The 25,393-nt window shown below is 44.7% G+C and overlaps 1 protein-coding gene across 1 annotated transcript in view; it reads left to right on the top strand.

Moving 5' to 3' along the window:
* LOC109915498 (probable voltage-dependent R-type calcium channel subunit alpha-1E) overlaps positions 1-25,393 on the top strand; it is a 148,876-nt gene that overhangs the window by 8,300 nt on the left and 115,183 nt on the right. The window contains exons 5-13 of the mRNA XM_048602005.1: positions 2,111-2,200; positions 8,411-8,623; positions 11,723-11,835; positions 14,205-14,317; positions 14,817-14,948; positions 15,103-15,175; positions 16,698-16,815; positions 20,335-20,402; positions 22,428-22,525. Of these exons, the coding sequence (XP_048457962.1) occupies positions 2,111-2,200; positions 8,411-8,623; positions 11,723-11,835; positions 14,205-14,317; positions 14,817-14,948; positions 15,103-15,175; positions 16,698-16,815; positions 20,335-20,402; positions 22,428-22,525 (1,018 nt within the window). The remainder of the gene's footprint in view (positions 1-2,110; positions 2,201-8,410; positions 8,624-11,722; positions 11,836-14,204; positions 14,318-14,816; positions 14,949-15,102; positions 15,176-16,697; positions 16,816-20,334; positions 20,403-22,427; positions 22,526-25,393) is intronic.

Raw genomic sequence — 25,393 nt, 5'->3', positions numbered from 1 at the left:
CATAGCCTGGCATTTGTGTGGCACGAATGTCACTTGCCACTTGTCAGCCTGAGCCTGGATATTGTCCAGATCTTGTCACATTTGAACACGGACTGCTTCAGCATCTGAGGAGTCAGGAATGGTGCTGAACATTGTGCAATCATCAGCGAACATCCCCACCTCTGACCTTATGATGGAGGGAAGGTCATTGATGAAGCAGCTGAAGATGGTTGGGCCGAGCACATTACCCTGAGGAACTCCTGCGGAGATGTCCTAGAGCTGAGATGACTGACCTCCCCCAACCACAACCATGTTTTGTTCGTGATTTAAAGTATAAATTGCCTATGAGTTAGTCAATAGTATAATGTTTAGTCTTTTGTTACTGTAAAGTCATAAAAGTAAAATCTTGCTATGACATTCTTTCAGCTATTATCTGGAAGTATGAATTTCCTATTTAAACAGTCATCAGTCTTCATGGAGATTGTAATACTGCTTGTGTCCTGGGTTAGTAACGGAGATCCTCAGCAGAGACTACAGTCTGCTCACTGCTATCTAGGGCCAGGAACTGTGCCCTATCAGCCTTAATTTCCTTGGGAATAGGAAGAGGCAAAGGACAGGTGAAAAAAATGACAAAATCAGCAACACAGAGAAATTGAATGAGGAAAGGAGCAAGATGTTGCCGGGAATGGAGGGTTTGAGTTATAAGGAGAGGCTGGGACCTTTTTCGCTGGAGGGTAGGAGGTTGAGGGATGACATTATAGAGGATTATAAAATCAAGATGAGCGCAAGTAAGGTGAATAACAAGGGTCTTTTCTCCAGGTTGGGGGTTTCAAAACTGCAGGCCATATTTTTAAGATGAGAGGGAAATTTTTAAAAAGGACGTGAGGGGCTTTATGGTCAGTGTGAACTAGCTGAACCAATGAGTCTGTTTCCATGCTGTATGACTCTATAATAGAGAAACAGTAGAAAATGTAGAGTCTGAGAGATACATGGAGAAAGGGAGAGAGAATGGGGATACAGAAGAAGCAGGAGAGATGACAAAGTGAGAGAGAGGCCAACAGAGGAGGATGAGGGGGAGAGAATGACAGAGGAGGGAGAGATTGACAGAGCAGGGGAAGAGAGAGAGATGAACAGAGGGGGGGGGCGAAGGGAGAGAAACGAAGGAAAACGAGGGGAGAGAGAGACAGAGGAGAGAAAGGGGCGAGAGAGACAGAGGATGGAGAGGGGAGACAGAGCGACAGGTGAGGGGGGAGAGGGGAGAGAGAGCGACAGAGGAGGAAGAGGAGAGAGAGAGCGACAGAGGAGGGAGAGAGGGACAGTGGGAGGAGAGACAGAGGGGAGGGAGGGAGAGACAGAGGAGGGACACAGGAGGGAGAGAGGAGAGAGAGAAAGAGAGAGAGAGACAGGGTGGAAGAGTGGAGATAGTTTTGGGTGGAATAGAGGAGAAAGTATTGAGAAATATAGAATAGAGAGAGAGAGCAAGCTGGACAGACGGACTAAAGAGACAGATGAGGAAGGGTGGGAAAGCTCAGGATAGGTGAGAAAGGCAAAAATGGTACAAAGGAAGAATAGGTGAACAGCGCAAGACAAAATGGGAGGAGATGTGAAGAGCCAGACAGGATGAGAGTGAGAGAGAAAGAAGTTAAATTTACTCCACCTGTGACATGTGAGAAATGACTGTTGACAAATCTTGGTGTTCAGTGACTAGGGTAGAATGTTCAGCCAGGACATGTAAAGAGTGCTGGAGAGGAAGACAGACTGGGTACACATTATACACTTCACTAACCTGCTCAATTCCTTCACCCATAACACTGGGGGACACGGTCACCACTTGGATTCAAACCATTCATCAAGCAAGGTCACCATTCCCTCCTCAGGGCAATAATGTGAAAGGGGGAGAAAGGGGGTGAAAGGAGGTAGCAGGTTTCACTCTGCCGAGTTCAGTTTGGTGTGATGCTGTAGTGTGAGCTAACCCACGTTCATTCCCATTGCAACCCTGGGCATGCCCCCTCACCGTTTATCACATATTAATGTGGCAGGTGCCTTCACCCAATAAGTGACCAGGACTTCCAAAGGGAGGAGGAGGAGGCAGAGGAGCTCCACGTCAGGTGAATTAACCCTTTGTTTTCAGTCCTTAGAAGAGCAACAATCAAGAAGGGACGAATGGAGATGATCCACACAGAATCGAGTGACGACCACTACACCGAAATCTCTTCTGTCGGTATGTCTCACCAACATACTGCCCCTTAGGGGCATCTTTTGTAAAAGTCAGTGAGCTGTGTGGAGGATGCAGTAAAGAAGGCAAGGGCATGTTGGCCTGCATAGTGAGAGGATTGGAGCACAGGAGCAGGGATGTCTTGCTGCAGTTGTACAGGGCTTTAGTGAGACCACAGCTGGAGGACTATCTGCAGTTTTGGTCTCCTTATTTGAGGAACAATGTACTGCCTATGGAGGGAGGGCAATAATAATTTACCAGATTGATTCTGAGATTCTGCAGGACTGACGTTTGAAGAGGGAATGGATCAGTTAGGACTATATTCATTGGAGTTTAGAAGAATGAGGGGAAATCACATCAAAATGTATAAAATTCCAACAGGAATAGACAGGGTAAATCCAGGAAGGATGTTCTTGATGACCGGGGGAGTCCAGAGCTAGAGATCACAGTTTAAGGACAACAGGGTGGGTCATTTTGGACTAAGTTGAGGTGAAAGGTCTTCACCCAAAGAATGGTGAACCTGTGGAATTCTCTGCCACAGCAAGCAGTTCAGCTCAAAACATTGAATGTTTTCAGTGAGTTATATATAGTTCTTACAAATAAAGGGATCAAAGGGCATGGGAAGCAAGCGGGAGCAGGCTATTGAGTTGGATGACTTCAATCATATTGAATGGCAGAGCAGGCTTAAGGGGCTGAATGGCCAACTCCTCCCCCAATCTTCTATTGTCCTATGTTTCTAATACTAACCCTTGCCACCATGACCTCTAAGCTGTTTCTGGTTTAGTACATAGTGATGGAGTGGAAATTTCCTCCATTTAAATAGAGGGGCCTTGTCTTTGGCTTCCACCACAAAGTCTACCCGAAAGGTGCTCATTCTGTGCTCAGTGCCCCGTTTGACACAATATCTACCAGTCCAAAGATGTGCAGACTAGGTGGATTGGCCAGGCTAAATTGCCCATAGTGTTCAGGGATGTGTAGATTAGGGTTATAGAGAGATGGGTCTGGGTGGGATGCTCTGAGGGTCGGTGTGGACTTGTTGGGCCGAAGGGCCTGTTCCCACACTGTAGGGATTCTATGATCTATGATCTATAATCTGTGTCCATCCTGGCCCTCCTCCAGTGCCGCAGTGAGGCCACACGCAAACTGGAGGAACAACACCTCATTTTCCGTCTCGGGAGCCTGCAGTCCAATGGCCTGAATGTAGAAATCACCAGTTTAAAATCTTCCCACCCACCCCTGGCCTCATCCCATGTCCAACCCCCACCTCCCCACCCCCCATCACCGCCTCCTTGACCTGACACAACCTGTCCATCTACTTTCTCATCTATTTGCCCCACCCTTCCCACTGACCAATCCCCACCACCCACTACCTGCATCCACCTATCACTATCCCACCTACATTCCCCCAGCCCCACCCCTCCTCCCTCTATTTATTTCCCAACTCCCTTCCCCCTCCCCAGTTCTGAAGAAGGGTCCAGGCCCGAAACATCGACTCTTTTTCTCCTCTGATGCTGCCTGGCCTGCTGCGTTCCTCCAGCTCCACACTGTATTGACATCATTCTTAGTCTAGGCATCATTACTATCCCAGGATCATTACTATCCCAGGATCATTATTATCCAGCTACCATTTTTGTCTGGGTAACATTATTATCCAAGAATCATTATTAGTCCAGGATTCATTATTAGACCAGATTTCATTATTGGTCCATATATCATTATAATCCAGGCATCATTATTAGAACAGAAATCATTATTAAATAGGTGGCAATATTGTGCAGGTACCATTATCATCTGGGTATCAGTGTTAGACCAAGAATCATTATTAAATAGGTGAAGTTAATGTCTGGGTATAATTACTCAGGTGTTATGAATCCAGGTATCAATATAATGTGCCTGTGAGGGTTTACCCTAGGTGCTGTAGTTTCCTCCCACAGTCCCAGATGTGCAAGTTAGGTGGATTGGCCATGCTTAATTACCATAGTGTTCAGGGATGTGTAGGTTGGGTGCAATAGCCATGGGAAATGCAGGATAATAGGAATTGGGTAGGGGGATGCATTTGGGTGGGATGCTATTTGGAGGGTTAGTGTGGACTGGTTTTGCCAAATGGCCTATTTCCACACTGTAGAGATTCTGTGGATTATAATGGCAACTGGAGTAGTAGTGATCACAAAAGGATAAAAAGATGCCTGGAATAGTAATGACATCTGAATAATAATGATAGCTGTTTAATGACCTGGGGTAATAATGATACGCGATGTAATAGCGGTAGCTGAATAATAATGATACCTGGACCGATAATGATCCCTGGTTTAATAATGATATCTAATAATGATACCCAGACTGATACCTGAATTAATAATGATTTGAGGATGATAATGATACATATAGAAGAAGAATAGCTATTTAAGAATGGCTAGAGACAAAAAAACTGCAGATGCTGGAATCCAAGATAAACAAACAGGAGGCTGGAAGAATTTAAGAATGATACCTGGACTAATAATGACATACCAATGATACTTGGATAAAGATTCTTGAATAATGGTAGCATAGTGGACAGTCAAGACCTCCAGTAGAACAGGACCTTGATCAGATAGGCCGATGGGCCGAGGAGTGGCAGATGGAGTTTAATTTAGATAAATGTGAGGTGCTGCATTTTGGAAAGGCAAATCAGGGCAGGACTTATACACTTAATGGTAAGGTCCTGGGGAGTGTTGCCAAACAAAGAGACCTTGGAGTGCAGGTTGATAGTTCCTTGAAAGTGAAGTCGCAGGTAGCGAAGAAGGCATTTGATATGCTTGCCTATATTGGTCAGTACATTTGAGTATAAGAATTGGGAGGTCATATGGCATCCGTACAGGACATTGGTTAAGCCAGTAATGCTGGCAAATGGGGTGAGATCAATTTAGGATATCTGTTCGGCTTGGATGAGTTGGACTGATTTGGTCTGTTTCCATGTTGTACTTCTCCACGGTGCTATGATTCTGCTAGTCCATGTGTCGAGATTATCCTTGTATCTCATTAGGTATCATTATTAACAAGGTAACATTGAGCCTATCCAATGTATTGTCAATATCAAGATGTAGTATAATTTTAGTTCAGTTATCAGTGATTGTACATTTGTCACAAATATAGACATTACCTTATTATGCAGGAATCATTATTATCCAAGTATAATTGTTAGTTCAGGTATTATTATCTGGGAATCATTATTATCCAGCTATCATAATTATCCAACTATTGTCATTAGAACAGGTGCCATTATTAGTTAAAGTTATCCTGGTTTCATAATTAGTCCAAGTGTCACTACTGTCCAGATATTATCAATATCTAAGGATTGTCGTTATCTGGTTATCATTATTATATCAGATAATGTGATTACTCCAGGTACCATTATAGGTCCAGACATCATTGTTAGTCCAAGGATCATTATAATCCAGCCATCATTATTATTCAGATTTCATTGTTAGTCCACATTTCGTTCATATCCAGGTATCATTATTATCTGGGTATAATTATTAGCCCAGGAATTATTATTATCAGGGCATCATTATTGTTGAGGTACGATTGTGGTCTAGATCCAGCTGTTACTATCATCCAGCTATCACTATCATCCAGGTATCATTATTAACCAGATATCACTATTATCCAGCTATCTTTATTATCCTGATATCATTGTTAAAGAAGTATCATTGTTTATGAGGTTTCGTTATTAGTCCAGGTATCCTTATTATCCAGATATCATTATTGTCTACAGTCATGATTACCCAAGTATAATTATTACCCCAGTGTCATTATTATTCGCTATCACTATTATCCTAGGAATCATTTTTAGTGAGGTATTGTTATTTTCTGGGTTTCATTATTATTCAGGTATCATTATTAGTGAGGTGTAAGTATTAATCAAGTATTAATGTCAATCCAGTTGTTACCATTACTGAGGTATTATAATTAATCAAAAATTACAATCAGTCCATGTTTCATTATTATCAAGTATCATTATTAATCTGGGTATCATTAATCAGCAATGTGCTTTTGTTATTATGCAGTTATTATGATTCCACAGGTATCGTTCCTATGCAGCTATCATTAGCTCAGGTATAACTATTTGTTCTGTATTCATTATCAGTAACGGTATGATTATTACATCATGCATAATTCTTCTGCTGTTACCATTATTACCCAAGTATCATTTATTATCTGGCTCTCATTATTATCCAGGGATCACTATGATCCAGGTACCATTATTGTCTAGGATATTATTATTATCTGGGTACCATTAATGGCTGGGTGTCATTTTTATCCAGGGATCATTCTTATTCAGGTATCATTGTTAGACTAGCACATAGAACATAGAATAGTACGACCCAGGAACAGGCTTTCACCCCACAATGTTGTGCTGAACATAACACCAAACTAAACTAATTCCTTCTGCCTGCCCATGGTCCATGTCCTTTCATATTCATGTGCTTATCTAAAAGTCCCTTAAACATCCCTATTGTATCTGCCTTCACCCCTCCCCATGGCAGCAGATTCCAGGCACCTACCTCTCTCTGTGTTAAAAAAAACTTGCCTCTCACATCTCTTTTGAATGACCCCCCCCTCCCCTTACCTTAAATGCATGTCCTCTATTATTAGACATTTCAAATCTGGGAAAAAGATCCTGATTGTCAAACCTATTTACACCTCTCATAATTTTATAAACTTCTATCAGGTCTCCCCTTTGCCTCTGCTGCTCCAGAGAAATAATCTGTCCAGCCTCTCCTTATAGCTCATAGCCCCTTATCCAGGCAGCATCCCTGGTAAACGTCTTCTGCACCATCTCCAAAGCCTTCACATCCTTCCTGTAATGTGGAGACCAGAATTGAACGCAATACTCTAAGTGCAGCCTAACCAAGCTTTCATAAAGCTGCAACATCACTTCCTGTTCTTAGGAAGGGTCACTCGACCTGAAACATTAACTCTCACTTTTCTCCACAGATGCTGCCAGACCTACTGAGCTTTTCCAGCAATTTCTGTTTGTGTTTCACTTCCTGACTCTTGTACTCAATTCCCCGACCAATAAAGACAAGCACGCCATATGACTCCTTTACCACCCTATATACTTGCGTGGCCACTTTCAGGAACTGGGAATCATTATTAGTCCAGGATTCCTTATTTGGCTAGGTATTACTATTAATCCAGGTATCATTAGTAATCAAGAAATCATTGTTATTCCAGGCATAATTATTATCCATTTATCATTATTAGTTTAGCTATTATAATTTATCTGGGTATCTTTATTATCTGGTTACATTATTCTGAGTTCTACAGAACTATTCTGCAGTTCTAAGGAAGCGTCACTTGACCTGAAATGTTAACTCTGATTTCTGTTCATAGGTGCTGCTAGACCTCCTGAGCTATTCCAGCAAGTTCTGTTTTTGTTTCTGATTTACAACATTGGCATTTCTTTCAGTTTTTATCTTTATTATCTAGGTATCTTTATTATCCAGGTATCTTTATTGTCTGGTTACATTATTATCCAGCTATCATTATTATTCAGATTTCATTATTAGTCCAGTTTTCGTTATTATCCAGCTATCATCATCATCCAGATTTCATTGTTTAGCCAAGTATTGTTATTATTCAGCTAATATTATTAGTCAGGTGTTAAATTATTATCCCAGCATCTTGGTGAGTCCATTTATCATTGTTATTCCTGTGATCATTATGATGCTGTTATCATTATCAGCTAGGCATTGTCATGGCCCAGGATTATTACTCCAGGTATCATTATCATGCAGCTGGAGAATACTTATTAGACCAGAAATGATTATTAGCTCATGTATCATTATTCCTTCAGCTATAATTATATGAATGGGTATCATTATTATCCAGATTTTATTATTCCAGGTATTGTTATAATGTTGGAATAAGTATTGTCCAGGTCTTCATTTTGATCAAGAACACTGGAGTGCTGTCAGGATGAACAGTCAGTTTCAGTGATGCCTTACCAAGTAATTATAGGGTTACAGACTGGAGGCCACCATTCAGCCAGCCATTGCGCATGCTGGCCCTTTGTAAGAGTTTCCCACCCAATTCCAGGCCCCTGCCGTTTCCACGCTGCTTATCGTATTTTTTAGATCGTTTCCTCCGAAATGCCACTGTTGAATCTGCCTTTTGCAATGAGCACGCTCTGCTTGCTTCGACCTGAGTTGGCCTCTTTGTCGCTCTTTCCAGGTTCGCCATTAGCGAGGGCCAGCATCAAGAGCACCAAGCTGCTGGAGGGCTCGTCCTATTTCCACCGGAAAGAACGCATGCTGCGCATCTCCATCCGTCACATGGTCAAGTCCCACGCCTTCTACTGGATTGTCCTGAGCCTGGTGGCCCTCAACACAGTATGCGTCGCTATTGTCCACTATGACCAGCCTTTGTGGCTCACCAACTTCCTCTGTGAGTACCAAGCGTTTGTTTCAGTGTGTTCCTGGGGAAGGAGGCCAGGCCATCCCAACTCTGGCAACAAGGGCAAGTTGTCCAACTCGTTGTGGTTGCTAGCTGCCTACTTCAGACTGAAATATCAACGTCCCACATTGGAATCCAGCCAAATCCGGCCAGATACATCAATGTTCCACTCCTAACCAGGCCGTCCCAATTTTGGGAATTGTAACTGACCCTGCCAGTGTTTTCTTTTTCGATATCAGAATTGCGCGTTCCTACTGTACTTTGTACAATGCACATCATAATGGCTTGGACACCGTGACTAACCATTTGTTCCCCAAGCTTGCCCCCACACCCCATAAGAAGTTGAGTCAACACAGAAGATTACTTAGTGTGAACAGATTTTCTCCAACATTTCCTCTGTGCTCCTGTCAGTATTGATACCTGGCTACAAGGTCATTCACACCCAAAGTTGTCCACCCCCGGGCCAATGTGTTGCAGCACCCTTGTGGCCGTGCACAGAATTACCAAGTGAGAGAGTCCCATTGTCATCACGTGTTCACCAGCCCGGAGTTTCCGAAAATACTTCGCAGCCAATCAAACCATTTCGAAACACGGACCCAAAATTATGCAAGAGCTTGCAGGAAGTAATGGGCAGGGCACTGTCAACAGAAGGAAGTCATGTGGACATTTGGTAACATCTCTCACATGGGACTGTCGGCTAAAGTTGAAACTCAGATTGGAAAAGCCACTGAACAGCAAGAGACGGAGAGTTGGGATAGTGTATGGGTATTCTGTCAGAACGTGATTAGTGATCACCAGAATCCCTGAAGGGGCCATAGCTGCTCCCTGTATTTGTTAGCACCTCAGATGCTGGCATGTAGAGCCATCAAAATGTTTCCATGTTGCACAGATAGATGGCATTGTGAGCAGTACTGACTACAAACAGATATTGGTAGATGGGGAACTCTCCAAGCGTAGAAAGGCTAGAAAGAGTGACGTGAGCTGAGGTTGGGTAGATGTGTGGGAGAAATGTCTCGGTATGTATTTTATTAGAAGCTCAGGAGCAGCTCCGATAACTGTAATGCGGGGGGACAGAAGAATTATTTTGACTATACAAGGCTCTGGCCCAATCACATCCCGAAACAGCTCTAGACACGACCACACCTCAGCCAGGAGGTTTTGACCTTGGAAGGAATTCAGCGTAAACTTATAAGAATGATAGCTGGACAGAGTTCATTTATGTTGTTCTCCTTGAAACTGTAAGGGCTGAGGAGAGATTTGGTAAGTTTTCAGGATGTTAAGGGGAACTGATAGTGCAGGCCCCTGTCCCCAACCATTTAAAATAATTTGTTTCCATCTACACTGAGTATCAGGGTCATGCCCTTCAAGAGTGGATTCAGGACTGATTTTCATGCAAAATGGCATGGCGATGTTTAAAATGTCAGCAGATGGAAGTTGATGCTGTGGTCTCCTCTACATTGGAGAAATGAAGCAGAGACTGGATGACCGCTTCACAGAACAACTATGTTCTGTTCACAAAAAAGACCCTGAGCTTCTTGTTGCCTGCCACTTCAACGTGCCACCCTGTTCCCTGGCCAACATCTCTGTCTCAGGCTTGCTGCAGGGCTCCAGCAAAGCTCAGTGCAATTTGGAGAGCAGCGCCTCATTTTCCACTGGGGAATCCCACAGCCTTCAAGACTCAATATCAAGTTCAACAATTTTAGGGGCTTGAGCATCTTTCCTCATTTTTTCTCCCACCCCCATGCACCAGGCCTCGTTATTACATGGGTTACTACAACACACTATCTAATGTCAGCTACTATTAGTCTCCATTAGCAGCTTTTCATTCCCCTAAACTGACCTTTATCCACTTCTTTGTCCGTCCAACTGTTTTTCCTCTCTCTTTGGGCTGTATCTCCACCTATCATTTACTCTCTGCAGTTCTCCTCCCCCTCTTCTGTATAAAAAACCATCCTTTTCCTAACAACCATCAGTTCTGAAGAAAGGTCACTGGACCCGAAATGTTAACTCTGATTTCTGACCGCAGATGCTGCCAGACCTGTTGAGATTTTCCAGTAATTTCTGTTTTTGTTTCAGATTTCCAGCAGCTGCAGTTCTGTTGGTTTCTTGTGTTGACGCGATGGTGTTTGGGCGATAAATTAGGAGTTGGGCTGTTGATCGGATCTGATCTCATCAAACATTGAATTGACTGGCAGAACAGAACGATGGGCTGAGTGGCCTACTCGTGTTCTGAAACCAGTGTCTGGACAGCAAGATCCCACAAGCAGAAACGAGTTGGTGCAGAACCTGTGGGTTTCAGAGAATTTGAAGTGACCATCTTGAAAGAGTTCGCGCTGCATCAGGCTGAATTTGGACTCAATTTTCCAATTCCAGACTTGGGACACAGAATCTAGCTTGGCCTTCCCAGTGCAGGATTGCGGGGTGGCTATACTGTCGGAGGAGCGGGCTAGAGGATGAAACATTAAAGTGGCCTGCGCTGTCAAGGGGAACAGAGAAGATCCACTGGTATCATTTTGACGAAGATCCAGGTGATTAGCCAGACTGACCAAAAACTCCCACTTCCATCAGTGCTACTGAGAACAGAGTATCTGGTCCCTTCTTCTCTGCTTGTGGGATCTTGCTGTGCACAAACAGCGGTGGCTGTACTCGGGAAGTACTTCGTTGGCACTGCAGGGTTTGGAATGTTCTGGGATCGGGAGAAGTTTTTCCCTTCCGTGATGTCAGGATGTGACTGATGGAACAGGGCCCCTGACCAAGTGGCCAAGGTAAAGCTGCTGCTGTTCTGAAAGGAGGGGGAGTACCCCGCTGCCCCAAATCAACACAGCTCCCACCCCTCATTCATACTCTCACTTCGCCCCACGCCAATACCCGAATACCCCCCACTCCAAGCTCACCTGCAGTGTGTGAACACCTTGTGGGAATGCAGTGGGAGGTATCTGGAGTGAAGGAATGGGTGACGCAGGACTGTTTGAACTGGTACAGACTGTGATGGCCTCTGGCATTGAAGTACAGACTTAGGTATCTGAATGGGATCATGTTGCCACTCCTGCATTGTCCACTGTTACTAACCCAAATATTTAATTTTTGCAGACTATGCCGAGTTCACCTTTCTGGGACTCTTTCTCTTCGAGATGTTTCTGAAGATGTACGGCTGCGGTCTGCGACTATACTTTCACTCCTCCTTCAATTGCTTTGACTGTGGGGTGAGAACATCGTTATCCTTCTTCTCAACTAGACATTCCTGCAGCATTCTGCATGGTATCAGGCCTCTGTAGTACAGTATGTCTGCCTGTGGTGTCTGATCCTCATAATACAGTGTGACTGTCTGTATTTACAGACCCCTGTAGTACAGGGTGACTGGCTATGGTATCAGGCCCCTGTAGTACAGGGTGACTGACTATGACAAATGAAATATTGTTCTGGGTGGATGAAAAAATACTGGGGAATCATTTCAGCATTACCAGTCCATAGACTTTATTTCTTTTCTTCCCAAGACCTCCTGTTCTTTAATCTCCTCCTGTCCAGATTCACAGATCTTTGCCAAGGACCAAAGAATTTACATATGGATTGTTCAGCTTCACAGTCACCGTTAGAGGCAGCAGCTGATATCAAATAGCAGGAAAGAATAACCGACAGCTTCCAGGCTTTGTTACTTTGCAGAGATATAAAAACAGACTGTGCGTCCTTCAATCTGAAGGCCTTCATCATTCACACACACCAACTGCCTATCACAGAGCTGAAGTCAGGCTAATGACCTGTGGTATCCATAACTGGTCCCAATTGTACCTACCAATCAGCAATCTGTTGTTGGCTAAATCTCACTTTACCCACACACCCTGTGCCATGGTGTCTTGTCCCTCCTCCTTCACTGCTTGAACAAAGCAAATGTGTAAACACAACTTCCAATGAGCTGCAGTAACTTGTTTTTTTAAAAGTGCAGCAATTCCTTCCCCAACCATTGGTTTTAAAACTGTCCTATGTTTTCATTTTGGTCTCCAGTCAAATTGCCTGTATTATTCTGTGACTGTCTCTTATCACGCCCTGTAAGAAATTATGACTAGTTTTGCCATCAGACCCCTGTGATACGTTCTGACCAGCTCTGCTGTCAGTCCCATGCACTGCAATATGACTGGCTGTTCTATTAGATACTTGTACTGCAGTGTGACTCACTGGTGTCAGAGCTCTGGAGGTACAATGTGACCAACTCTGGTTTCTGGTAGTAGTGGATGATTGACCTCCAAAAACTACAACCATCTTCCTGTGTGCCAGGTATGGCTCCAACCACCGGAGAGTTTGCCCCCGATACCTATTGATTCCAGTTTTGCTCGGGCTCCTTGATGCCACACTCGGTTGAATGCATCCTTGATGTCAAGGGCTGTCACTCACACCCCACCTCTGGAATTCAGCTCTTTTGTCCATGTTTGAACCAAGGCTGTAATGAGATCAGGAGCTGAGTGGCCCTGGCGGAACCCAAACTGGGCATCATTGAGCAGGTTATTGCTGAGCAGGTGCTGCTTGATAGCACTGTTACTGACACCTTCCATCACTTTCCTGATGATCGAGAGGAGACTGATGGGGCGGTAATTGGCCGGGTTGGATTTGTCGTGCTTTTTGTGTACAAGACATACTTGGGCAATTTTTCTGCATTGTCGGGTAGATACCACTGTTGTAACTGTACTGGAACAGCTTGGCTAGGGGAGCGATAAATTATGGAGCACTGGTCTTCAGTACTTTTGCTAGAACATTGTCAGGACCCATAGCCTTAGTAGTAACATTTCTTGCTATCACACGGGATGAATCAAATTGACTGAAGACTGGTACCTGTAATGCTGGGGACCACTGGAGGTGGCGGAGAATTTTTTTCAGTATCTTGTAATACAGTGTGAATGTCTCCATAAACAGACACCTGCAGTGCTTCGGTATCAGTTCCTCCTATATCGTGTTCCGTCCGTAGTTGATACAAGACACTGGTGATACTGTGAGACTTTTCGTTGTTTCATAGAATCCTTGCAGTGTGGAAACAGGCCCTTCAGCCCAACAAGTCCACACCGACCCAGAGAGCATCCCACCCAGATCCATCCCCCTATAACCCATCTAATCTACACATCCCTCATCACTATGAGCAATTTTTCATGGCCAATCCACCTAGCCTGCACATCTTTTGGACTGTGGAAGGAAACCGGAGCACCCGGAGGAAACCCACACAGACACGGGGAGATTGTGCAAACTCCACACAGACAGTCGCCCGAGGGTGGAATCGAACACAGGTTCCTGGCACTGTGAGGCAGCAGTGCTAACCACTGAGCCACCATGCTGTTATGTTAGACTATTATTGTTGAAGTTCATGTGGAATTACAGATCCCTGCAGCAATTCATCATTGGCTTTTCCTGATTATTCCAGCTTGGACTGCACCCTGTGTTCTCCGTGTCCCATTCCCTGTGTGTATCCTGACCAATATCCCAGTTTGTCTGTGTGACTAATGTCTAGGTTTATTTGAGTCTATAAATCACTCTACAATACCTCTGCACTGTATCACAGACTGTGTATCTAATTAAGCCCTGTGCTTGGCAGGTGATTATCGGCAGTATATTTGATGTGGTTTGGACCATGATTCGCCCAGAGACATCGTTTGGTATCAGTGTACTCCGAGCACTGCGACTGCTCAGGATATTTAAAGTCACAAAGTGAGTATGGATCAGAACAATAGCTCAGTCAGACCCCCCACACATTGGTTTTGGCTGTTTCCCCCTCCTCACAGCTTCACCGGTACACTGGTACCAGTTTCTTACTGGTTTTCCCCACACAGACGCTGGTACCAGTTTCTTACTGGTTTCCCCACACGGACACTGGTACCAGTTTCTTACTGGTTTCCCTACACCGACACTGGTACCAGTTTCTTACTGGTTTCCCCACACAGTCACTGGTACCAGTTTCTTACTGGTTTTTCCCACACAGACACTGGTACCAGTTTCTTACTGGTTTCCCTACACATGCTGGTACCAGTTTCTTACTGGTTTCCCCACACAGACACTAGTACCAGTTTCTTACTGATTTCCCCACACAGACACTGGTACCAGCTCCTCACTGGTTTCCCCACACATGCGAGCAGCAGGTTTATATTTTGTATGATCTCCTCTACATTGTTCCTGTTGCCCGATAATGCCTTCTCTTGATGTTCCTCAGGTACTGGGCATCTCTGCGCAACCTGGTTGTTTCATTAATGAGTTCAATGAAATCCATCATCAGTCTGCTGTTTCTTCTCTTTCTCTTCATCGTTGTGTTTGCACTGCTGGGGATGCAGCTCTTTGGTGGACAGTGAGTATCCCCCATCACACTTTACCCTCCATCAATGAGCCCAGCTTGGTTGACACCACTCGCTATTTTAATTTCGCGATGTTAAATACTCAGACTGTCCCTGCTTCCCCACGTGGCCCTTTCTGACTGTTCCACTTCTTCACTTTGTCTGCAGGTTCAACTTTGAGGATGGCACCCCACCGACCAACTTTGACACCTTTCCTGCGGCGATCATCACAGTGTTTCAGGTATGAACAACTGTACACTCTCAATGGTGTGTAAAAATGCAAACTTGTCAGAGAAAATCGGAGAGGGGAGCAGCCTTACCGTTCAGGGCAAAACTAAGAACAAAATAACTCCACGTCTGGTATTGGTCATATACAGTGAGGTCAAGTAACAGCAGCCAGAGAGCAGTGACAGTGTTTAACAACAGACAGAGAGCAGTGACGGTGTTTTACAGCAGACAGAGAGGCGTGATGGTGTTTTACAGCAGACAGAGAGGCGTGATGGTGTTTTACAGCAGACAGAGAGGGGTGGCGGTGTTTTACAGCAGACAGAGAGGGGTGGCGGTGTTTTACAGCAGACAGAGAGGGGTGACAGTGTTTAACAACAGACAGACAGGGGTGACGGTGTTTTACAGCAGACAGAGATGGGTGACGGTGTTTTACAGCAGACAGAGAGGGGTGACGGTGTTTAATGGCAGACAGAGAGGGGTGGCGGTGTTTAATGTCAGACAGAGAGGGGTGATCGTGTTTAATGACAGACAGAGAGGGGTAATGGTGTTTAATGACAGACAGAAAGGGGTGATGGCGTTTAATGGCAGACAGAGAGGGGTAATGATGTTTAATGACAGACAGAGAGGTGTGACAGTGTTTTACAGCAGACAGAGAGGAGTGTTTTTGTTTAATGGCTGACAGAGAGGGGTGATGGTGTTTAATGGCAGACAGAGAGGGGTGATGGCGTTTAATGGCAGACAGAGAGAGGTGATGGTGCATGATGGCAGACAGAGAGGGGTGATGGTGTTTAACAACAGACAGAGAGGGGTGATGGTGTTTAATGACAGACAGAGAGGGGTGATGGTGTTTATTGACAGACAGAGAGGGTGATGGTGTATAATGTCAGACAGAGAGAGGTGACAGTGTTTTATAGCAGGCAGAGACGGGTGACGGTGTGTAATGGCAGACTGAGAGGTGTGATGGTGGTTAACAGCAGACAGAGAGGGGTGATGGTGTTTAACAGCAGACAGAGAGGGGTGATGGTGTTTAACAGCAGACAGAGAGGGGTGATGGTGTTTATTGACAGACAGAGAGGGTGATGGTGTATAATGTCAGACAGAGAGGGGTGACAGTGTTTTATAGCAGGCAGAGAGGTGTATAATGGCAGACTGAGAGGTGTGATGGTGGTTAACAGCAGACAGAGAGGAGTGGGTGTTTAATGACAGACAGAGAGGGATGACGGTGTATAATGGCAGACATAGAGGGGTGATGGTGGTTAATGACTGACAGAGAGGGGTGATGGTGTTTAACAGCAGACAGAGAGGGGTGATGGTGCTTAACAGCAGACAGAGAGGGGTGATGGTGTATAATGGCAGACAGAGACTGGGATTTGGTGTGGAATATGTCTCACAGCTGTAAACCCTTTGCCTTGATTTCTCACTGGCACTCGTGCATTGCAGCAACCAACTCCTGCTCTGAACTATTTCCAGATTTGATCTTTGTTTGTAGGGTGTACTGATGCTGCTGTGACTAAGACAGAATCTTTTCTCTGTAGATTTTAACGGGTGAGGACTGGAATGAGGTGATGTACAACGGCATAAAATCCCAGGGCGGAGTGAACTCAGGAATGTGGTCATCTGTCTATTTCATTGTCCTTACACTCTTTGGAAACTGTATCCTTTCACCAAGAATCACATCCTGTTCTCTCTGGTTTTCGGTTTGTGTGCTGGGCTTTATCTGTGTGGCACTCAAATGATTTTGTGATCTTTGTAAAATATGGGAAGGTGGCCGGTGTGGCTTAGGTGAGAGAACATTCTTGAATTGTCATCCAAGTGCATTAGTTGCTCACTGACTCTGACCCCTCAGCCGCCACACTCAAGATATTAGAGGCAGTACCAAACTGGTAGGACATGTCACCATGGTAACCATTACAATGAAGACACCGGTTTTGAATATTGACCAGAGTTAGGTGGAGAATTGACATCTCACTGTGTGTCACGTCCACATTGTTTTGCAGCCTTCAAATTGTAAAATACTCACTCTTTCAGCTTGTCAGCCTCCACCTCGAGTCATGAGGAAGGAGCATCTGGGACCAGCCAACTGAGTCCTTTGTCGAGGCAATGAAGAATACAACAGGAACGATAGGCAATAAAAATACATCCGTAAAAAGGAGCCAAAGCAAGTCCAAAAGGGAAATATTGATTAATATGATAGAAGAGAAAAACACAGCAGAAGAAAGTAAAAATAACATTGTAAATTTTCAAAACCATTCACGAACATCGAATGAAACCCCATGTTTTAAATTGTCTGCTCCCCAGGCTGGAGGCAATTAATTACGTTGTAAATCCATCAACTTCTTTGTCAGGAAAGATCTTTCTGCTGTTAAGTACCAGCCCTAACTTTCTGCAGTGTGAGTGTGATGAGCCATTAGTGTGCAAATGAGGCAATGTTTCAAAAACACTCAACTAGAGGGCCCTCTTGTGGGACAATAGTAGTGTCCCTATCCCTGGACTGAGAGGGCTGGGTTGATCTGCTTCAGGGGTGTACAATAACATTCCTGATCAGGTTTGTTAGAAAAATAGGTTAATTTAGAAAAAATTCACCAGAGGATCCTCTTGTGGCACAATGGTAATGTCCTTAGTGCTGGACTGTGAGGCCTCAGTTCAAGTCCTACATACTCCAGAGGTGTATAAGAACAGGTTGATGAGATAGATAGGTTAAATTAAAATACTCACTGTTTGAGGGTGGGCTGCTACTGATGGAGTGGTACCAATCATCAATCTGTAGGAATTGACAGTTCTTCCTCAATACAAGCTGCACAGCGATTTACCCATTAAGAATTCTAAGAAACATGCCTCTCACTGTATTTCCCCAATGTGTTCCAGCTCACTCTTAAATCATGGAGAGCCATAGTTCCCCTGATACTGGAATCCAGATCCCCAAAGAGTGAATGATGCTAACCACACTCTGACGAACGCAAATTGGTGTGGGATATCTTGGGTTTAGCCTCATGTGACATGCCAGTGGGATTATGGGCTGGCAAAATTCTGCCACCTTGACTATGACACAGTTGCCATTCTGCTTACAAAATAAACTCAGCTCTGTAAGGAAAATGAGTGATGGGTCACTACAGCGTTTGAGGATAGAATTAGATTAAAAGTACAGGTGTGTAATATTTCCAAAATGAGTAGTAAGCCTGAGAATTGGGATTGTTTAGAAACTGGCTAAGTGTGACCAAAAAATTGATAAAATGTGAAAATATAACTCGCGGGTTAACTCACCTGACATATGAAATCAGATTCCAAGAAATTTTACAAGTTCAGTAAAGAAAGAAAAAGGAGAAAGTAAAAATTAATCCTTAAAGACTAATGCAGAATAAATTATAATGGGGAATGAGGAAATGACAGATGTCAAACCACTATTTTATATCTATCTTCTGAGCAGAAGACCCGAATAAGATGCCAGATGTTCTGGGGAACGAAGGATCTAATGAGATTTGAGGAACTTAAAGTAATTAATAAAGAACAAGTGTTAGAAAAAGTAATGGGACAAAAAGCCCACATATCTCCTGGACCTGATGATCTGCAACCTAGAGTTAAACAAGACGTGACTTCAGAGATACTGGATGCACTAGTTAGCATCTTACAACATTCCTCAAATGATGCCTTCTCGGTTGGAAAACTGTAAATGTTACACACTTTTGAAGAACTCTGGGAAGAGGAAAGAGAGAACTGCAGGCCAGTTAACCTGACATCGGTCTTCAGGAATATGATGGAATCTATTATTGAAGAAGTGGTAACAAAATGCTTAAAAGACTGTGTTATAATTGGGCAAGATCATTCCATGAAAGAGAAATTGTTTGGCAAATCTGTTACTGATTTTTGAGGACGTAACCAGTCAGATTGATAAAGGGGGAAGTAACATTCTTATTTGTTGACTGGGCTGGGCCAGCATTTATTACCCATCCCTAGGTGTCCTGGAGAAAGTGGAGGTGAGCTGCTTTCTTAACCGCTGCAGTCCATGTGCTGTAGGTTGACCGAGAATGCCAGAAAATTCCAGGATTTTGAGTGAGCCACAATGAAGGAACAGTGATATATCTCCAAGCCAGAATGGTGAGTGGCTTGGAGGGGAACTTGCAGTGGGTGGTGTTCCCAGGTATCTGCTGCCCTTGTCCTTCTAGATGAAAGTGGTGATTGTGGTTTAAAGGGAGCAGCAATGTAGTTTCTTCTGATTTTCAATAGTCACGAGATGAGGTGCCACAAAATAATTTGTTGCAGAGGATAGGGACTCATAGAATTGGGGGTTAGTACTTTGACATAGCTAGAGGATTGGCTAATTAACAGAAATGAGTAGAAACGAAAGGATGTAATACTAACCTGGAGGATGGGATCTCAGGATGCTGATAGAGTGCCGGTCTGATTACTGAGAATCACAATCAGCTGTCCAATTGAAACTGGAAGGGTGACAAACATCCTTTCTGATGATTGGCATCTGATCTGCCAGTTTATGTGGATCCCAGGACTGGAAGGTTAACCGTGTGTTGCTTTGCTCTTTCCTATAATTGAGTGAAATCTTTCCTGTACGGTTTGACGTTATCTGCTCACGTGTGCTGGATACAATTTTGGTCGCCTTCCTTGTGGAAGGGTGTAATTGCACTGAACTCAGTTCAGAGGAGGATCACTGTATTGACTCCAGAAATGAGGGCTTTGTCTTAAGAGGAGGGATTGAGCAGTTTAGGTCTATAACTCTCTGCAGTTTAGAACAATGGGAGGAGATCTAATTGAGGTCTTTAAGTTGCTAAAGGCGACTGACAAAGTAGACGCACAGTGCATGCTTCTTATGGGACAATCTAGAATGTGAAGTCATAGTTTTAGTATAAGGGGTGTCAGATTTAAAACAGAGAGGAAAACAAATTACTTCTCTCAAAAGGATGTGAATCTGTGGAATTCACTACCCCAGAGTTAAATGCTAGGTAACTGAGTAAATTTAAGGAGGAGATAGACTGATTTTAATTAGTAATGGGGTGAAGGTTTGGGGAAAGCAGACAGGAAAGTGGAGTTGAGGCTGAGATGACATCAGCCATGATCGTATTAAATGGCAGAGCAGACTCAAGGAGTTGAATAGTCTATTCCTGCTGCTAGTTCTTATACGGTGAATGGACAGTTCCTCATTTCCTTAACTCCGATGTAAAGACACCTTGCTCAATGTCTTCCTGGCCATCGCTGTGGATAATCTGGCCAATGCCCAAGAGCTAACAAAGGTAAAATAGCCTCTTTGTTGGTGGCATTCTATCAGCTTTCAATCAACTGGAATACATGGGAGACGGAGAGAGATTGTACAGATGAAAGACAATCTTGACTAAGAATCCATGCATTGCAATGTGGGAATGGAGCTTTGCACAGACCCCATGAAATATGGGCAAGAGAGCTGTCGCACAGTCTGGGGCTGACCTGCACAGCCTACAATCATACAGTGCACAAGAGGCCTTTTGGCCCATTGTGTCTGTACAGCCCAAGAAAATACACTACGAGCTACACTAGTCCCACTTCCTGACACTAGGCCCATAGTCTTGAATGTTATGATACCTCAAGTGCTCATCCAAGTACTTTTTAAAGGTTATGAGGTTTACTACCTCAACTACCCTCCGAGGCTGTGCATTCCAGACCCCACCACCCTCTGGGTGAAAATATTTTCCTCAAAAGCTCTCTAAAGTTCCTTTCTTTCACATTAAAAGTGAGCCAACTTGTTATTGACCCTTCAAAGAAGGAGAACAGCTGCTTTCTACTCACCCTGTCTATTCCCCTCACAACTTTATACACCTCTATCAGGTCCCCCCTCATCTTTCTGTGCTCCAAACAAAACAACCTGAGCTTATCCAGCCTCTCTTCACAGCGGAACTGCTCCATCCCAGGCAACATCCTGGTGAATCTCCTCTGCGCCCCCTCCAGTGCAATCACATCCTTGCGGTAACCAGGACTGCACACAGTGCTCCAGCTGTGGCCAAACAAAAGTCCTGTACAGCTCCAACATAACCCCCCTGCTCTTATAATCTATGCCATGACTGATAAAGGCAAGCATCGCGTATGCTTTATAACTGGCTTATTAACATGTTCTACCATCTTCAGGGATCTGTGGACAAGCACCCCAATATCCCTCTGTTTCTCTGAGCTTCCGAGTGTCCTGCTGTTCATTGAGTACTCCCTTGTCCCTTCTTCCAAAGTGCATAACTTCACAATTATCAGGGTTGAATTCCATCTGCCAGTGATCTGCCCATCTGACCAATCATTTGTACCCTCCTGCAATCCTTACTGTCAACCACCCAACCCATCTTTGCGTAATTCGTAAACTTTCTTAGCTTTCCGCCACATTCTCATCGACATTGTTTATGTGTGTATCACAAACAGTAAAGGACCCACTCAGCCTGTTCATCTCAGGATTTGCTGAACACATTTGATGTCGCTTGTGCGAGGGTCACTTTGGAAAGTTCTGCATCCCTCTTCGCCAATTCAGCACTTGGCAGTTTGGGTCACCAGTGAATTAGCCACAAGCCTGCGCTGTGAGTGGGACCCTGGTCAATGTGTAGACCTTCCCATAGCGTGGGCAGTGCGTGGACCTGCCATCCATAATTACAAAGTGCACGGTAGGAAATCCCCCATTCCTTTTGAGCCAGTGAACATTGCTATCTGAGATGTAAGTGAGAGGGGCCCACTTTTGGAGGGAAGAAAAAGAGCCTGATCACATTTGTTCCTGCTGTCAGTGGGTAGTGTGTCTGCCTCTGAGCCAGATGCAAGGATCCAGTCCCAAGAATAGAATCATAGAGTGTGGTCGAGGCCCTTCAGCCTATCGACATGTGAGAAATACCTAACCTTCGACCTAATCCCGTTCACCAGCTCTCTTTACCCATAGCCTTGATTGTTACGACACACCATGTGCCTAAGCCAGATAACTTTTTAAAGGATGTGAGGCAATTCTTTCCCTCAACACCCTTCCAGGCAGTGCATTCCAGACTGTCACCACCCGTCTGGGTTGAAAAAGAAAGATTTTCCTCTCATCCCACACAGAAAGAGACAGACAAGACATTGACAGTGCTTCTGGGCTAAAATAGGTCCATTGGCCATCTGTGAATGCCACCAGCCTGCCTGCAGAAGAGAATCTGGTGAAGTAGAACCAGGAGATGCTGCAGCATGGGATCTGAGTGAGGGCTGTACCCATGGCGACAGTGGTCCGGGTCTCGGAAGGGTGCTGAGGATGGTGACATTGACTAGGGCTCACTGTTCCCACCTAGGAGGAGCAGGAAGAAGAGGAGGCCATCAACCAGAAACACGCGCTGCAAAAAGCAAAAGAGGTCAGCCCGATGTCCGCACCTGGCTTCCCTTCGACTGAGTGAGTGGACATGACATGCCTCAAGCCACACTGAGGGTCTAGTATCATCTGATGGGTGGATGTGGGTTAGGGGGGTGGGGGATAAGGGCTGTATCCCCAGCAATTAGCCAACGTTCACCGCATGAGTATCGTGCTCGTACAAGGAGCTGCTCAGCGGCATGTAACGTGGCTTTGTTTCGGGCTGTGCCAAGATGTGGGATGTCACAGACAGATTGATTGAAACAGTGAGATAGAGGCACTAGGACAACTATAGATAGAGTGGAGAAGTTACACTGTCTCAAATGCCAGAGTGGGAGAGAGGAATGTTTCAGATTGAGGAGAGAGACAAGGATTAGAGTGACTCAGACACAGGAGAGAGAGGGTTTAGAGTGTGTCAGATAGAGGAGCGTGAGAGAGGGATTAGTGTATCTCGGATAGAGGAGAGTGAGAGAGGGATTAAAGTGTCTTAGACAGAGGAGTGTGAGACAGGGATTAGAGTGTCTCAGATAGAGGAGAGTGTGAGAGGGATTAGAGGATCTCAGATACAGGAGAGTGAGAGAGGGATGAGAGTGTTCCAGATAGAGGAGAATGAGAGAGGGATTAGTGTGTCTCAGATAGAGGAGAGCGACAGAGGGATGAGAGTGTCTCAGATAGAGGAGAACGAGAGAGAGATTACAGTGTCTCAGATACAGGAGCGTGAGAGAGGGATGAGAGTGTTTCAGATAGAGGAGAATGAGAGAGTGATTAGTGTGTCTCAGACAGAGGAGAATGAGTGAGGGATTACAGTGACTCAGATATAGGAGAGTGAGAGAGGTATTAGAGTGTCTCAGATAGAGTAGAGTAAGAGAGGGATTAGAGTGTCTCAGATAGAGGAAGCAAGAGAGGGATGAGAGTGTCTCATTTGGAGGAGAGTGAGAAACGGATTAGAGTGTCTCAGATAGAGGAGAGTGAGAGAAGGATGAGAGTGTTTCAGAGAGAGGGGAATGAGAGAGGGATTAGAGTGTCTCAGATAGAGGAGAGTGAGAGAGGTATTAGAGTGTCTCAGTTAAAGGAGAGTGAGAGAGGGATGAGAAGATCTCAGATACAAGAGAGTGAGAGAGGGATGAGAGTGTTTCAGATAGAGGAGAATGAGAGAGGGATGAGAGTGTCTCAGATAGAGGAGAGCGACAGAGAGATGAGAGTGTCTCAGTTGGAGGAGAGTGAGAAACGGATTAGAGTGTCTCAGATAGAGGAGAGTGAAAGAGAGATTAAATTGTCGCAGATAGAGGAGAGTGGGTGAGGGATTAGAGTGTCTCAGATAGAGGAGAGTGAGAGAGGGATTAGATTGTCTCATATAGAGGAGAGCAAGAGAGATATGAGAGTGTCTCAGATAGATGAGAGTAGTGAGGGATTAGAGTGTCTCAGATAGAGGACTGTGAGAGAGGGATTAGAGTGTTTCAGATGGTGCAGAAGGAGAGAGGGATTAGTGTCTCAGAGAGAGTAGAATGAGAGAGGGATCAGAGTGTCTCAGACAAGGAAAGTGAGAGGGATTAGAGTGTCTCAGATAGAGGAGAGTGAGAGAGGGATTAGAGTGTTTCAGATGGTGCAGAATGAGAGAGGGATTAGTGTGTCTCAGAGAGAGGAAAATGAGAGAGGGATCAGAGTGTCTCAGATAGAGAAGTGTGAGAGAAGGATTAGAGTCTTTCAGAGAGAGGAGAATGAGAGAGAGATTAGAGTGTCTCAGATAGAGGAGAGTGAGAGATGGATTAGAGGATCTCAGATACAGGAGAGTGAGAAAGGGATGAGAGTGTTTCAGATCGAGGAGAATGAGAGAGGGATTAGTGTGTCTCAGATAGAGTAGAATGAGAGAGGGCTTGGAGTGTCTCAGATAGAGGAGAGTGAGAGAGAGATTAAAGTGTCTCAGATAGTGGAGAGTAAGAGAGGTATTAGAGTGTCTCAGACAGAGGTGAGTGAGAGAGGGATTAGATTGTCTCTGATAGAGGAGAGCAAGAGAGGCATGAGAGTGGCTCAGATACAGGAGAGTAATGAGGGATTGGAGTGTCTCAGGTAGTGGAGAGTGAGAGAGGGATTAAAGTTTCTCAGATCGAGGAGAGTGGGTGAGAGATTAGAGTGTCTCAGATAGTGGAGTGTGAGAGAGGGATTAGAGTATCTCAGATAGAGGAAAGTGAGAGAGGGATTGGAGTGTCTTCGATAGAGGAATGTGACACAGGGATTAAAGTGTCTCAGATACAGGAGAGTGAGAGAGGGATGAGAGTGTTTCAGATTGTGCAGAATGAGAGAGGGATTAGTGTGTCTCACAGAGAGGAGAATGAGAGAGGGATCAGAGTGTCTCAGATAGAGGAGAGTGAGAGAGGGATTAGAGTGTGTCAGATCGAGGAGAGTGAGAGAGGGATTAGTATGTCACAGATAGAGGAGAATGAGAGAGGGATTAGAGTTTGTCAGATCGAGGAGAGCGACAGAGGGATTAGAATGTCTCAGATAGAGCAGAGTGAGAGAGGGATTAGAGCCTGTCAGATAGAGGAGAGCGACAGAATGATTGGAGTGTCTCAGATAGAGGAGAGTGAGAGAGGGAACAGAGTACCTCAGATACAGGAGAGTGTGAGAGGGATTTGAGAGTCTCAGATAGAAGAGTGTGAGAAGGATTAGAGTATCTCAGATAGAGGAGTGTTGGAGAGGGATTCGAGTGTCTCAGAAAGAGGAGAGTTGGAGAGAGATTAGAGTGTCTCAGATTAGAGGAGAATGAGAGAGGGATTAGAGTGTCTCAGATAGAGGACCGTGAGAGAGGGATTAGAGTGTCTCAGATCGCGGAGAGCGACAGAGGGATGAGAGTGTCTCAGTTAGAGGAGAGTGAGAGAGGGATTAGAAGATCTCAGATACAGGAGAGTGAGA

This window comes from Rhincodon typus, chromosome 10 (genome assembly GCF_021869965.1).
Source record: "Rhincodon typus isolate 14 chromosome 10, sRhiTyp1.1, whole genome shotgun sequence".
NCBI classification, from domain to species: domain Eukaryota; kingdom Metazoa; phylum Chordata; class Chondrichthyes; order Orectolobiformes; family Rhincodontidae; genus Rhincodon; species Rhincodon typus.
This window is presented reverse-complemented; position numbering and strand designations above follow the sequence as displayed.